Source organism: Vigna umbellata, chromosome 8 (genome assembly GCF_029865625.1).
Source record: "Vigna umbellata cultivar VRB3 chromosome 8, Vumbellata_1.0, whole genome shotgun sequence".
NCBI lineage: Eukaryota > Viridiplantae > Streptophyta > Magnoliopsida > Fabales > Fabaceae > Vigna > Vigna umbellata.
Window position 1 is genome coordinate 17,030,072 of NC_142172.1, and position 15,985 is coordinate 17,046,056.

The 15,985-nt window shown below is 32.4% G+C and overlaps 2 protein-coding genes across 2 annotated transcripts; both read left to right on the plus strand.

Annotated features, from left to right (window-relative positions):
* Nucleotides 1-299: 299 nt before the first annotated feature.
* On the plus strand, nucleotides 300-1,961 carry LOC124843221 (MATH domain and coiled-coil domain-containing protein At3g58270-like). The gene is made up of 3 exons (XM_047319912.2): nucleotides 300-421; nucleotides 514-668; nucleotides 1,219-1,961. Exons 1-3 carry the CDS (start codon nucleotides 300-302, stop codon nucleotides 1,959-1,961), a joined length of 1,020 nt encoding a protein of 339 aa, XP_047175868.2.
* A 1,398-nt stretch (nucleotides 1,962-3,359) lies between these two features.
* Nucleotides 3,360-6,560, plus strand: LOC148194138 (uncharacterized). Its single transcript, XM_088097127.1, has 3 exons — nucleotides 3,360-3,446; nucleotides 5,354-5,963; nucleotides 6,121-6,560. The coding sequence occupies exons 1-3, from the start codon at nucleotides 3,360-3,362 to the stop codon at nucleotides 6,558-6,560; spliced, it is 1,137 nt and encodes a 378-aa protein (XP_087953253.1).
* The last annotated feature ends 9,425 nt before the right edge of the window (nucleotides 6,561-15,985 follow it).

Here is a 15,985-nt window from a genome sequence, read left to right on the forward strand (position 1 = left end):
ACTTTTCTCAATACGCAATCCAAAAAACTGCGTCTACCAAGCCGAAGTTCGTAAGAATTTCGTAAAAGTAAAATTACTACTTCAATTTTCATACGTATAAATGTACATTACTCAATAATGTAAAAACAACTTTCGAAACTCTTCTCAAAAGCTTATAAGAATTTTATAAGTGTGATTTTATTAAAGTTCTTCGTGAAATTTGATGTTTGTTTCTCATGGATACTCAGTCATTTCGTCTTCCTAACTGAAAATCAATGTTGTTTGTTTTTGTCAGAGCTACGGTTGAAGCTCTTACTGAGATGGAGAATCAGGATACAAAAATTGAATTGTTTGGGAAGTTTACATGGACCATTAGGAACTTTTCTACGTTAGACTCCAAGAAATTGTACTCGGATACGTTTTCTCTCGATGGCCACACATGGTGCTTGATTAAATTACTGCGTACTGTACATGTTGCTCTTTCATACTATTTCATCCTTGTTTTCTCATTAAGTTTGGTAACTTCGCTTTTAGGAGGATTCTTATCTTTCCAAAAGGGAATAAAGTGGACTTTTTGTCAATATATTTGGACGCTGGTGTTGCTACTATGCCTAATGGATGGGAAAAATTTGCGAAGTTCAAATTCATTTTGATTAATCAGCTCAATGACGAGAGAAATATAATAAACGGTATATTTCACAGTTATCTCTCATGTTGATATTTGAATGTTATTTTCTTAGGTTAATGAAACTGTTCTTCTCCTAGCAATTTCATAATTTCACATGAAGACTCTCATTTGGATGTGTTTTTAAATTCATGGAAGAATCAAATCATTTAGCTTCTAATGTGTTTTTCTCATTTACCTTTTTCTATCTGTAAGTTTTTCCCTAATACTTCAAAATCCAACCTTTAGTTGTTTGTCACCCTTATTGGCATGTACTTTATCCCAAATTGTTTGGTAGAAATTTGTAAGTGGAAACCATTTTACTTAAGTAGACATCATAAAATATTATTAAGTTCTATTACATTGGGTAAAAGGCATCCACAAAATGCTTCCACTCCATTTATTTATAAAAATAATATATATTCAAGCATGATATATTATAAATGAGTGGGATATAAGCATTTTGATGAATTCTTTACCTTTGTAATATTTTATCAATATATATTTATTTGAGGATCGTATGAAATTGTTTTAAACTAGATACCCAACTGACTTTTGATATATGAATTTGTCAGAAACTAGCCACACGTTCAATTCAAAGGAGGGTAGCTGGGGATTCCCATATTACATATCTTTGGATGAACTTTGTGATTCTAGTCTCGGGTTCATTTTAAATGATACTTGTATAATTGAAGCTCATATATTGGTTCATATATTGGAGCATGAGAAACAAGTTGATGAATCAGACAGGAACATCGACAATAAGCTTGTTGAAAGCATTGAGAATCATTCACCCATGGAAACGATTTCAACCTCATCATTTGTTGAGGTGGATTTTAGGGGCATGGGAAAAGTAGAAAAAGATTTTATTCCTTTATTGGAAGATGTTTGTTCACGATATCCCTTACTTCTGGATAATAAGAAATGGAGAAGTCAAAAATTTATTGAATGGGCTTTAACAGCTTTGGGTAGAGTTCTTTATTTTCTCGATTCTAAAAAGGTAAGAGACATGGATGATGATGCTTGCAATCATCTCCAAACTTTATGGGAGGAACTTGAGACTTTTGGATTTGATTTAACATGGTTGAAACCTCATGTTCAATCTGCCTTAGGTATGAAGACTCGTGTTGAGAGAGTTCTTGAGATTAAAAGGTTGGAACAGAATGTGACTTCTTTAGAGGAGAAAACAAAGGCTATGAGGACAAATATGATCGAAGCAGAGGTAAATCTTGAAATAACAAGAAGAGACTTGTTTAAAGCAAAAGAAGATTTTGAAAACTGTGATTTGGATAGTGAACTCGGTTATGGAAAACCATGAATTACCTATGATAATGAGTAATATTGCTGAACTCTGTTATGGAGGACCACAAATTGCATATGATAACTTTTATTAGTATAATTATATTCATTGTGTGTTTAGTAGCTGCTACTATGCGGGTAATCTTCGTTAAACAGGAACAGAACACGAAATTGATATTTAAGGGTTCTTTTTATGTGTTTATTTTATGATGCATTGTATATTTCTTGTGTTCATGAAATTGAACTGTTACTGTCGCAGTAATCTCAGTTAACTTTTCTCACCAATTCTTTTTTATTCGTTATTTCAGTCGTTAATCTTAATTTTAATTTTGAAGACTCTCTAAACCTTTTTCTCATTGAGTAAAGTCACTACAAAACAAATGAATTTTTATTAGCGGTTGGTTTGTTTTGGATATAATAAACCTGGTAATTTTTTCAGATTTCAATATTTTTAATACTTTTCATCTTCAAGTAAATTCTGTTGGTTACGAAGAGAGAACTTGGGACCCTGCGTATACTTTTTTAAATTACCAGATAAAAGAGTTAATGACACTTATTTATAGACTCAACAACAAAATCCAAAATAGAATACGCACAAATAGTATAAGATACTTGAATTAATATAACATTTCTCTTTAATTCAAAGTACTAAAACTAACTATAACTATGTTACTGTTTAGACCTCCAAGTCTGTCTTTTCTTAAGGGCTTTATAAAAACATCAACCAATTGGTGAATTTATCAATGGTGACCAAGAAGAACTTCTTTTGAGCCCGCCTAGGTAAGAAAGGTCCCACGATGTTCATTCTTCATTGGGCGAACGAGCACGGAGAGACCATATTGCGTAATACAGTGGTGCGTGTACGTCATTAATACCCGACCCTGATCACCCTATCCTTTAGTGTTCGCCGCCCGGTATGGAAAGCGCAAATGCCATTGTGACTCTGCTTCTTACGAGATTCTCTCATCTCCTCTATCTTTATATCTTTTGTCGCCAGTTCTCTGAGTTTGAGGATCGGGATTACATATTGTAGGGCAAGCTCCGGGTTGAGGCCTTTCACCCGCCGTACGATCTTCTGATATCGATCAATAAATATCCTCAATGATTCCTCCTTCTCTTGCTCAAGATTCACGAGTGTGAAAACAGTCAAGTCCTAAGCGCGGTTGCTCGCGAACTGATGCCCAAATATGTGTTTGAGACTCTCAAAATTCTCGATTGAGTTGGAAGGCAATGAGTTAAACCATTCCTATGCTTCTCCTTCCAATGACAGAGAGAAGGCTCGACACTAGATGGCGTCGTTCCTAGTGTGAAACATCATCCGATTGGTGAACATCTTTATGTGATCCTTTACGTCGGTCGACCCATCATACATCTTAAGTAGGGAGGGACGAATTATTCATATATGTGCACGTCCATAATGGCGAGAACTAACGACAAAATGCTGATCGTGTTCTCAGTTTTCACCACGAGTTACTTACTAATAGTGGCGCTCTCGTTTGGGACGGTCTTTGTCCCATTTTCCCTAACTTTTGTCTTAGTCGACCGCCATGAGCCATTAGAACTCGTGTTCTATATAAGACCCGTATAGATAAAACGAGGTTTTAATCTAATTATTTTATTTTGAGATATTAAATTATAATTTTTTTTATGAAATGATGTTAAGAAATATTTTAAGAAGTGAATAAAATTAAATTAGTAATTATTTCTATATTAATTATTGAAAAGAGTTAAAAGAGTACTTAAATATAAATGGATGCACTTTTATATCAATATTTCATACTCATTTTCTTTTACTCAATCTAAATTCTTTTATTGATTTGAGCATCCAAAAATATTTTTTAAGTAGATATTTTTTATATCCCAACCATCAAAAGTATATATAAGGATTCTCCAATCCACTCACAACTTGACAGTTGTATCAAAGTTTATATGTTTTCAGATTTCAATAATATCAAAATTTTATACAAATTATAGATAAATTAAAGGTATAGGGTTCAATGATAGATGACTCTAATTGTAGACATTAATTATAATATTATTTTATATTTGTTACAAAATTATGTATATAACTTAGAGCTGTGAAAATGGATTACAACCCGCGAGTTAAGAAGTTTATCACGGGTTTAGGTCGAAAAATATATGTGGATTGTATTGTACTTTTTTTATTATTTTGAATTGTCTTAAATTTAAGATCATTTTGGAAGTTATTTAATGACCAATCCCATTGTAAGTCAGATTAGATAGGTCTGGATGATCCGTTTTAACAACACTAATATAATCACAACTGAAGTTGAACAAGTTGGAGAAGATAATGCAGTGAAAGAAGCACAAATATCTATAAACCCTAGTTTCGGTGTTGAAGAGGGAATACGTCAAACAAACCATAGAAGGTTTGTTCGATGGAGGAGCTAGATCGGAGGTTTAATCGGTGAAATTGTCTGATTAAACGGTGGAAAAGGTTGGAAGCGAAGATTTAATTGGTGGGAATTGGGAGAAACCCTATATAATGAGCTGAGGTTGAGTGTGTGGGCGGTTAATCGGTGCGAAGGTGCAAAATAGAAAGGTGAAGGCAAATCTAAGATGTAGATCGGTGGAAAATGACTTACGGTGAAGGATCTGCGATGACTATATGGTTCGTGATTGAAGAGCTTGAGAGAGAGAACATAAATGATGACGCGAAATGAAGATGTGTGGCTGTGTTGATGGAATCTCGCGAGAGAAAATGCACGCGTGGTAGGAATCCTGACGCAAGCCACGAGGACGCTGCGGATTTGTGAGAGTGGCGTGAGCTGGATGCTACGCTGGAGGAGAGAGAATCTGACTTGGGAAATGAAAGAGAATGGTAAGGTGAATGGAAGGTGGCAGGGAGAATCCGTTGGATTATCTTGTCATGACTTTTTCAAGGATGAATTGGTTACAGAGTCTTCTTTACGAAAATGCAATTCAATTAATCTCAAAAGTGATTTTACAAATGTGATAGCATGCCTTTTATAGAGACGAGAACCCTCCTACCATGTAAAACATGTGCTGATATTCTAGCTATCACATGTATAATATAAAGTAATATTAAAATATGCTTTAATTAAAACTTGGGCTTGGCCCCGTCTATCAATACACAACTAAACTTATTTTAGACAGAAAAGAATATGTTAAAAAAACTGAAACAGAAAAAAAGAATACTGATATCAATATTTCATCCAAGAAAATGAATAACTTTTCTTAAATACTACATTAAGTAGAATTATTAAAATTTGTGACTTTTAAGATTATCCTGGTGTGGTTCAATTTCCAGCATATCGGAAAAGAGGATTAAATAATTAAACACAACTTCCACAACTTTTCTCAATACGCAATCCAATAAACTTTTCTCAATACACAATCATATCTGGGTGAACTTTGGAACTCTAGTAGCGGTTCATTATAAATCATACTTGTATAATTGAAGCTGATATATTGGTTAATATGTTAGAGCATGAGAAACAAATTGATGAATTAGTGAGAAACATGGACAATAAAATTGTTGAAAGCATTGAGAGACTTTCTCCCAAGGAAATGATTTCAATCTCATCTGAGGTGGTGGATTTTAGGGGTATGGGAAAAGTAGAGAAAGATTTTATTCCTTTATTGGAAGAAGTTTGTTCACTGTATCCCTCACTTATTGATATCAAGAAAAAGAGAAGTCAAAGATTTATCGAATGGGCTTTTACAGCACTGGGTAGAGTTCTTCATTTTCTTAACACTAGAAAGGTGAAAGACGTGGATGATGATGCTTGCAATCATCTTCAAACTTTGTGGGAAGAACTTGAGACATGTGAATTAGATTTGTCATGGCTGAAACCTCGTGTCGATAGAGTTCTTGAGATGAAAAGACTGGAGAATAATATGACTATTTTAGAGACGGAAACAAAGACTTTGATGACAAAGATGATTGAAGCAAAGGTAAATCTAGAAATAACAAGAAGGTTGGTGAAAGTAAAAGAATGTTTTGAAGAATGCGATTTGGATGCTGAACTTAGATATGGTAAATTATAATTCATGATTATGTTGTTTGTATAATAATTTATTATGGGTAATGGACATGTATTCTTTTTTAAGTTTGATGTTCTCTTAATCATCAATATGATTTTTGTTGTTTGACCTAAATTGCATTTGATAATTTTGATGTTGTGGCCGGAAAGACTTGGTGAGGAGGATGTCCCATCAGGAGACGCTGGAAGATGCGTTTGAGATAAGCGCCCTACGTGCTACTGAGACAGTTAAGGATAAAGTCGAGCACTTGAAGGAAAAATTGGCTATCATGCAGTCCGATTTGGACGAAGCGTTAAAGGTTAATTCTAAGTTGAACATTAAGGTACAGGATCTGACCATTGCTCGTGCCGACTGCGAGAAGAAACAAGAGGATGTGGCTACCCGACTGTCTGAGACCGAGAAGCTTGCAATTGAAGCTGGTCGTAAACTTCAAAAAAGTAATGAAGATCTAACTTCAGAATGTCAGAATATGAAAAAAGTGATAAAAGAACTTGTCGCACAGAATAACAAGCTCATCCAAGAGAAGGCTAAGTTAGTCAGGGAGAGGAACGCTCTTTCTGCCCAAGTGGATGATTGGCTGGGTTGTTAACAATTAGAAAGATTGGAATGATACAGAAACAAATGAAGATCGGAATTTAAGGGTTTAGATGTTTACTTTATGACATTTTATATTCTCTGTTGTCATGAATTTCAACTGTAACTACACTCATCTTCCTGTTAACACTCGGTGGTTAATAATTTTAAATATATATATATATATATATATATATATCCATCTTTTTTATGCTAATTGAATATCATTTTATATTTCAAATATTGAAATGTATCCAAAATGGTTTCCTAATATAAATTTTTACCACACATACACTACAATAATAACATCGTGACATAACTTGTTTTTGGTGGTTGAAAGAGTCTCCTGTCTATTAGATTTCAACCCTTGACATAAAAGTACTTCTTAATCAAGAATTAATTAATAAATTTTGAGTGCACAGCAATAAAATCTCTTTTTTAAGCTACTCTACCTATAAGGAAAATTTTCTCAGGAACTAAAAGTTTTCCCCAAAAACTAGTATTTTCTTAAAGTATTTAGTATCACACATTTTTATCTTTTAGTACCCGTGTATATATTTTTTAATTAAGTTTTGAGTCCTTTAATTATATACTTCGTACTTTATTTTTTTATGAATAACATACTGTTGTCTTGTACCGTAGTCTTATTTCTTTGATTAAAAAATATGGGATTGTGAAATTTTATAGTTAATATTCAACGATATTAAAGATACACTATACAATTGAATGATAAATGACTCTTATTGTCTACATTAATTATAATTATTTTATATTTAAAAAATTCTATATATAATTTAATACACGACTAAACTTATTTTAAATGAATAAAAATTTCTGAAAGACTTTGTTAAGTTGAGTTATTAAAATTGGTGACTTTTACAGTTATCATGGTGTAGTTCAATTTCCAGAATATTGGAAAACATAATTGAATAATGTAAAATCAACTTCCAAATCTTTTCTCAACACGCAATCCAATAAATTGAGTCTACCAAGTTAGAGAAGAAAATATTTTTTTAAAATTAACAATTTTTTTTATAATATATGATTAACATGTTTCAAATATATCTACCAATAAAATAATAACATATTTATTATCAAAAATTGTTAAAAAAAATTGTTAAAAAAATTGTTAACATATTATAATTAAGGCCAAAATTCGTAAGAATTGCGTAAAGGTAAAATCATTACTTCAATTTTCATACGTAGAAATTTACATAATTCAATAATTTAAAAACAACTTTCAAAACTGTTCTCAAAAGTTTGTAAGAATTTTATAAGTGTGATTTTAATTAAGTTCTTTGTGAACTCTGCTATCAAAGATGTTTGTTTCTCATGGATACTCCATCGTTTGATATTTGGATATTATTTTCTTAGGCGAATGAAACTTTTTTTCGTGCTAGCGATTTCATAATTTCGCATGAAGACTCTCCTTTGGAGGTGCTTTTAAATTCCTGGAAGAATCAGATCATTTAGCTTCTAATGATCCCTTTACCCTTTTCTATCTGCAAGTTTTTCCTTAATATACTTCAAAATCCAACCTTTACTGTTTGTCACTCTTATTGGCATGTACTACTTATTATCCCAAATGGTTGGTAGAAATTTGTTAGTAGAAACCATTTTACTTAAGAAGTAGACATGATCAAATATTACCAAGTTCTATTAGATAGGGTAAAGGCTACAACAAAATGCTTCCACCTCATTCCTCTACTATTCTTATCTCTATAGAAATAATAGTTATATCCTGCTTGAATATATATATATATATATATATATATATATATATAAATAAATAAAAGTTTGCTAACTTATGTAACTTTTTAAAATATATAACATTTTAATTATTGATAAAAATATCTTCAAATATTAATTTTTTTTTAACTAAAACAAAATATATTTATTTATTTATTTATTTATTTATTCAAGAATTGTATGATTTTGTTTCAAACTAGATACACAACTCACTCTTGATGTATGAATTTGTCAGAAAGTAGCCACACCTTCAATTCAAAGCAAGGTGTTTGGGGTTTCTCATTCATATCTTTGGTGACTTTGGGACTCTAGTCACGGATTCACTGTAAATGATACATGTATAATTGAAGTTCGTATATTGGTTCATAAGTTAGAGGATGAGAAACAAGTTGATGAATCAGTGAGGGTGGATTTTAGGGACATAGGAAAAGTAGAGTTCTTTATTTTCTCAACACTAAAAAGGTGAGAGACATGTGCACTCATCTCCAAATTTTATGGGAGGAACTTGAGACTTTTGAATTTGATTTATCATGGTTGAAACATCATGTACATTCTGCATTGGGCATGAAAACTTCTCTTGAGAAAGTTCTTGCGATAAAAAGGTTGGAAGAGAGAGTGACTACTTTGGAGGAGAATATCTCTATATTTTAGAGAAGGAAGCAAAGAATTTGAGAAGAAAGAGGATTAAAGCAGAGGTAAATCTAGAAATAAACAGAAGAGCCTTGGTGAAAGCAAAAAAAGCATTGAAAACTGTGATTTTGTTTAATAGCTGCTACTATCTGCTTAATCTTCATTAAGCAGAAACAGAGTATGAAATTGATATTTAAGGGTTGATTTTTGTGTTTATTTTATGATGTATCGTATATTTCTTTTGTTATGAAATTGAACTGTTACTGTCCCACTAATCTCAGTTAACACGAGTGATATGTTGTCAAAACTTCTATTAATTGTCCATATATAAACACTTATTTTATTATGTTAATTGAATATGGTTTCATTACAATAATTACAGTTTGTACCATAATAAGAGCACGACCAAGTGTGATCATATTAGGAGCATGAAATCAAACATCCTATATACATTACACATCCCTTACACACTGATTCATTCACTTAAAACAACATAATAATAAATTATCATAATCAAATAACAGTATACTATCACCATTATAGCAAAGTCAACATTCAGAATATTTGTGCATCTTTAACATCTCAATTTATGCCACAATTGTCACAAACACCATACCTACCGGTCTATATGAACTTCTTTAAGGAGACAATATGAACTTCTTTCTATGATAGAACAAGAGACCATTGCAAAGTATTTTGGAAAGGTACTGATTAACTCCGTACGAGCATGAAATGAATTGGTGGAAGATTGCAAAATTGTAGAAAAGGTACTTAGAAATCTTGCACCTCAATTTGATCATATTGTTTCTGCAATTGAAGAGTCCAACAATCCTAAAGATATGTCTGTTGAAGAACTTCAAAATTCATTAGAAGTACATGAACAACTGATGAATGAAAGAAAGATAGTGAAAAGATTCTCGAACAAGCTTTCCAAGATAGAACCAACAACTACAAGTTTTGAGGTCGTGGTAGAAAGAGAGGAAGAGGCAAAACAACCGGTGGTAGAAGCGGAGGCAGATGTGGAGATTCATCAGAACATTCGAATGATGAGAATAGTATTGATCAAAAGGAATATTACGCAGTCTCGAGAGGTAGCAAACAATTTAGAGGCATAGGAAGAAAGAAATTTGACAAAAAGAAAGTACAATGCTACAATTTCGATAAGTTTGGACATTGGACATTATTCTCATAAGAAGTCTATTTATCATCAATGTTTATATTGTTGATAGAAAAAGAACGATTCCTCACTATATTGTACCGATACAGTTAATAATCTAACATCATCTAAGAGTGAATTAAAAAAATTTAAATATAATTTTTCTTTTAATTTTCTAAAATGTTATTAAAGAATAAAAATATGACAAAACTCCATATTTCAAAGCGAATAATATAACCCCTAGTCTTTTTATTACTTATAATTGATTTTTCAATTAACTTAAATATGTAGTCTACATCTTTCAAGAACAAAATTGAGTTTTTTTTTTTTAAAAAAAAATCATAATTACATACAAGTCTCTAAAATTTCTTAAAATTAGAAATTGACTCCTATTTATTTTCTAATGATTGCAAATTGGTACTTAATTGTTTTTGTATTTAAAACTTGGTCCTTGAATTGTTTTAATAAATCAAATTTAGTCCCTTGCTAATTTTTTTATAATTTCAATTAGGTCCCTAATCATCTAATTGTGTTTATTTTACAAATACTTCAGAATTTGAATGAAAATTATTATAGTTGTTGTTCAAATTTTACATTTTCAATTAATTTATAAATATAAAAGATTTAAAAAGTCATCCTTGAGGAGAAATATCAAGTGGGTTCTCTTATTAAAAAGGTTATTAATTGAGTCTTAAATTTTGTAAAATCCTAATAATTAAGTTTTTTCAGTTAAGTGGTCAAATGGAAGAAACCAATGTAAAGTCAAACTCTTTGACATTGGTTAACTTGCTTTCTGCTTGTACTAAAATGCTTGATGTCCGTGCTGGTGAGTCCATTCCTACCTTATAATGAGTCACATGGACATGGATGTTACATTTTGGAAACAACTTTGTTTGACATGTATGCTAAGTGTGTAAAAGTTAATAAGGTCGTTGTCGTTTTCAATTCAATGAATGGCAAGAATTTGCAGTCTTGCACTGTCATGATGTCGGTTCTTGCGAACGACGACCTTGGAAGGTGGCTACACGAGTTTCCCACAGGGGACACCAATGTAGAGATTAGGATAGCACGTGGTCTCGCGTATTTATATGGATCTTCGATTTTGGGTTGCAACACGGCTGAAACCCGAACGGAGGCAGACATGTACTACTTCGGGATGGCGCTGATAGTGCTCCTAACGGTGAAGAAAAGCACGACGGAAAGGTACAACGACGATGAAGGCGGTGAAGAGTGTTAGGGTTCTCGACGAGAGACTCCTATGGCTGAAATTTCTAGAATCTTCCTATTTTTTTTTCTTTTCTTTTAATTTATTTTATTAAATTCTACATCATAATTTAATTATTTTCACGTAATAAAATATACACCTCAGCATATTTACTGTGCACTACGTCATCACATTTTAACGCCGTTTATGATCATTCAACAGAGAGAGCTTAATTATTACGATTTTATAAAATTTAGAACTCAATTGAGACTGTTTTCAACAAAAGGACCTACTTAAGATCCCTTAAAACAAATACGAGGACCATCTGAGGGTTTAAACCAATATAAAATTAAAAATAAACTAAAATTTATATTCACATTAGATTATAAAAAAGTTTAAATTTCAAATAAAACAATTTATTATAAATAAATATACAAATTTATAAATAAATATACAAATATTCCTCCAAGGCTTCCTCTAGAGGCACATCACTTGCCTCTGCTCACATCCAAATGAATAATCATTGCAAAAAGGACACACCACACAAGTAGACACAAAACAAACAAAGGAGTGAGCTAGATATACAAAAATCATGTTATAACAATCACACACAACATACAAGTTTAATTCTAAGTTACTGGATCACATAACATAACTTGTTAAACTTTTAAACTTGACTTGTTCGGACTTAGAATGATTGTCAAGCTATGGCGGGTCGTGCACTCGGGGTGGCTTCTACTGCTTTGCAAAGCCATTGCCAATGAGTTTCACCCTACCACACTCACGAGGTTAGTCTATACCACGCCTTGGAGCATATTGGAAGCCTCCAAGACTAAGACCTCCTGATACACCTCACGACATATATCGATCCTCTCTAAGTGAGAAGAAAGACTATTGGAGCTTCAAGATAACCCCCAAGACTGAGCTTCCATGCACATCATTCTAAACCTACAAAGAGCACCACCATGGATCCTCTCCTTGAGAATCATGGAATTAAGTCCATTAACCACACTTTCACTTTAAACCATATACATCACTCTTATATTCATACACTTTCACTTTAACCATATACATCAATCACACTTTACATCTCAAACAACGTTGTATTAAAACCAAACCAAGATAAGGAACTAAAAAACACATGCCTCTCAGGTGATTCACTCAGCGCACCTGATTCGCAAGGCGAGATAGGAGTTGCTCGCACAACGACACCTCTCGCTATGCGAATTAACTCACAGAATGCACCAGACTTCAAACCTCTCGCATAGCACACTCGGGTCGTTGTGCGAGAGCCTAGACAGAGACCAACCCCCTAAAACCCCTCGCTATGCGTCCAATTCGCCTTTCGAATGAAACTGGCAAAAACTCTAGGCCACCACTAGTCGCACAGCAACCAGATTCGCTATGCGAATCACCATACATAGAGCAGCACCCTCTAGTCATTCGCACAACGAATTAACTCGCACAGCAAATGACTCAAACAGATAGCACCCCCTACAGTGACTCGCTATGCGAGACCATTCGCATAGCAAGTCTGCATAATCTGCAGAATGCAAATTCTGCAGAATTATGCAACTCACACACCCTTTACAATTTCTAGTCATTTCCCCATCTTCTAACACCCCTAATTCGTGTTTTATACTTAATTAAACTTATATAGATGATCCCAACCCTCCTTACTACCAATCTAAAGTAATTAAGACTCAAATTTAACTCTAAAACACCAATTTCCATAACTTAGGGACCCAAATCCAATTCTACTACTATGAACCTGTTTTTGACCATTTTAATGACTCAAACAAGTCACAAATAACCTCCCTATATTGACCCAACAGGCTACAAGAGCCCTAGACTCCTAACTCTCAATTTCCCTATCTCACTTCCTCCAAAGTAACTTGAAACACTCCCAAAACTCCAAATTTTCTATCTAACCAAAGTTATAGCAGATTCCACACTTCAATTACTTCCAATTTGATTAATTATAACAATTCAAACTCATCCAAATCAATTCTAGACATCACGACACAATTTCATACATTTCAGTTTCAACATATACCAAACCATATATTTAAAACCTAAAATACCACTCCAAAACAGCACACCAAGTTAAATTTCAGCATACATACATATCATACAACAAATTTAATGAAGTATTCTAACTCCCCTTACCTCAAAGTTGAACTGCCCAACTCACAAAGACTCCTCAACAATACCTTGAGTGGTGAGAAACCTAAACAACACCCTACAAACCACCACTGGGTGATCAAGATTATCTCTTAAAGCTAGAGTTTGACAACAAAGTAGAGAAAACATTTCTAGTTACATGCAACTAGCAGAATCGCATGTTCTACTTCCCAAAAACAGCGGAGGAAATAGGAAGAACTACTTATCGATCAGAATGAAGAAATTGATCAATCAAATACGGAGCCCTCTACGTTGCGGATACTTGGGCACCACCTGATCGAAAATCAAATGGCTTAGAGAGGAGGAATGGTAGAGAGAAGGTAGAGAGAATCTGAAGAACTGAGTTTTAGAGAGAGATAAAAGGATTTGGTTAATGAACCACAATGTTCTGAAAATTATATTTATACTGACTAAAGTGTTTTATAAAAATCTGGTTCATTAACTTAATACACCTATCAACTTTCTAATTTTAATTTTTCATGTCCTCACACTGCACATTAAACATTCTAACTAATATAATAAAAGAATACTCATTTTACTAATATAGAATGGTGAGAAGATATTATAAGATATATTTGTTAATGCAAATATTCATATATAAATAATATATGTGAAAAAGTTTAGGTACTTTGATTACGTTATGATATAATTTGATACCATATATCTATCTACATAATATATAGTATATAAGATAAGGTATCATATTTTTGTTATTATTATTATTTGAACTGTATGACCATTCAGTCAGCCATGGACCGAACAGTCGACCATTCAACGACGAAGGTTAAGAATGATATATAACTAATTGATAATTAATATGAACAATTAATAAGATTAATAGTAATTAATTAATAGGAATAATGAAAGTCATTATTAGTAATTAATGGGTCAGACATGATTTTATGTCCATTATAAGATTTATAGATATATGTTTGACGAGGGACTTAACTAATTAATTCTCATTACTCATCTTTATCACAAAATTATTAAGTAAAATAACTAACTTTAGCGTCAGAGTGTCTTTGACATTGTTAAGTAAAATCACTAACTTTAGCGTTAAAGTGTCTTTGACATGTACCACAACGGGAGCTCATTCAATCTTCAGCATAACACTAGTGCTTTGAATACGAGATCTCAACCCATGCCCCAAACATTATTATTTTATTACTACTATTATTATGCTAATTATCATATATATATATATATATATATATATATATATATATATATATATATATATATATATTGTTACTACTGATTAGGTTAGCCCGATCGGCCATGCTAGAGCGATGGAGGTCGATCATTCCCGGTTGGCCTATAGAGTAATACCTGTGTGAACCCTCCAGCTGTTTGTTGGAGACAACCTTTGAATGTCATTAAATGCATAATTAATTATGTAACGGTCACCGTGGAGCGGTTAAGGTTTGCATTGATTCTCAATAAGGGGTAAATTAATGGATTATATTCTTGAGGCATGTAAATAACAACTGATTAGAAAGATAAGGTCTCTAATTTCTATTTTTAACTAGACTTGCGGAGATAAATTTTGACTTGAGCGTCAGAGTGTTTCCTGCAGGTCACCCCCATTTTGACATTGAGAAAGGAAGATCCAGGCGATTGGACAGGAACAAGGAGGACCGATCGGTGAGGCGAAGCATTCCCGAACAGAAGTTTTCCTCGTCCCATTCTAGTAGAAACACACACACACACACACATATATATATATATATATATATATATATATATATATATATATATATTACCTACTTAATATCATCTTGATATTCTATATTTTTATCACTAAGAAATACAATCTTTCATACTTATTTCTTTTACTCAATCTAAATTTGGTTATTGATTTGAGAGTGGGAAAATATTTTTCAAGTAGATATTTTTTATATTCCAACCCTCAAACGTATATACGAAGATTCTTCAATCCACTCATTTCATGACACTTGTATCAAAGTTTATGTTTTCATATTTTAATAATATCAAAATTCTATATACAAATTAAAGATACATTAAGGGTATAGAGTAGAATGATAAATCTAATTGTCTACATTAATAATAATATTATTTTATATTTGTTACAAAATTATGTCTATAAGTTAATACCCGACTAAACTTATTTTAGTATAAAGAGAAAAGGTTAAAAAAAACTGAAACAGAAAAAAAAATACTGATATATATATTTCATCCAAGAAAATGAAAAACTTTTCTTAAATACTACATTAAGTAGAATTATTAAAATTTGTGACTTTTACAGTTATCCTGGTGTGGTTCAATTTCCAGCATATTGGAAAAGAGGATTGAATAATTAAACACAACTTCCAAACTTTTCTCAATACGCAATCCAATAAACTGCTTCTACCAAGGCCGAAGTTCGTAAGAATAAACTCTTCTCAATACACAATCATATCTGGGTGAACTTTGGGACTCTAGTCGCGATTCATTATAAGTCATACTTGTATAAATGAAGCTGATATATTGGTTGGTTAATATGTTAGAGGATGAGAGA

What these genes read in the sequence shown, in the direction of transcription:
- LOC124843221 (XM_047319912.2), top strand. Translation starts at nt 300, where the DNA reads ATGGAGAATCAGGATACAAAAATTGAATTGTTTGGGAAGTTTACATGG. An exon ending in TCTCTCGATGGCCACACATG is followed by an intron (nt 422 to 513) that starts GTGCTTGATTAA and finishes CTTCGCTTTTAG; the next exon opens with GAGGATTCTTATCTTTCCAA. An exon ending in CGAGAGAAATATAATAAACG is followed by an intron (nt 669 to 1,218) that starts GTATATTTCACA and finishes TGAATTTGTCAG; the next exon opens with AAACTAGCCACACGTTCAAT.
- LOC148194138 (XM_088097127.1), top strand. Translation starts at nt 3,360, where the DNA reads ATGGCGAGAACTAACGACAAAATGCTGATCGTGTTCTCAGTTTTCACC. An exon ending in TGGCGCTCTCGTTTGGGACG is followed by an intron (nt 3,447 to 5,353) that starts GTCTTTGTCCCA and finishes GAACTCTAGTAG; the next exon opens with CGGTTCATTATAAATCATAC. An exon ending in GGATGCTGAACTTAGATATG is followed by an intron (nt 5,964 to 6,120) that starts GTAAATTATAAT and finishes GTGGCCGGAAAG; the next exon opens with ACTTGGTGAGGAGGATGTCC.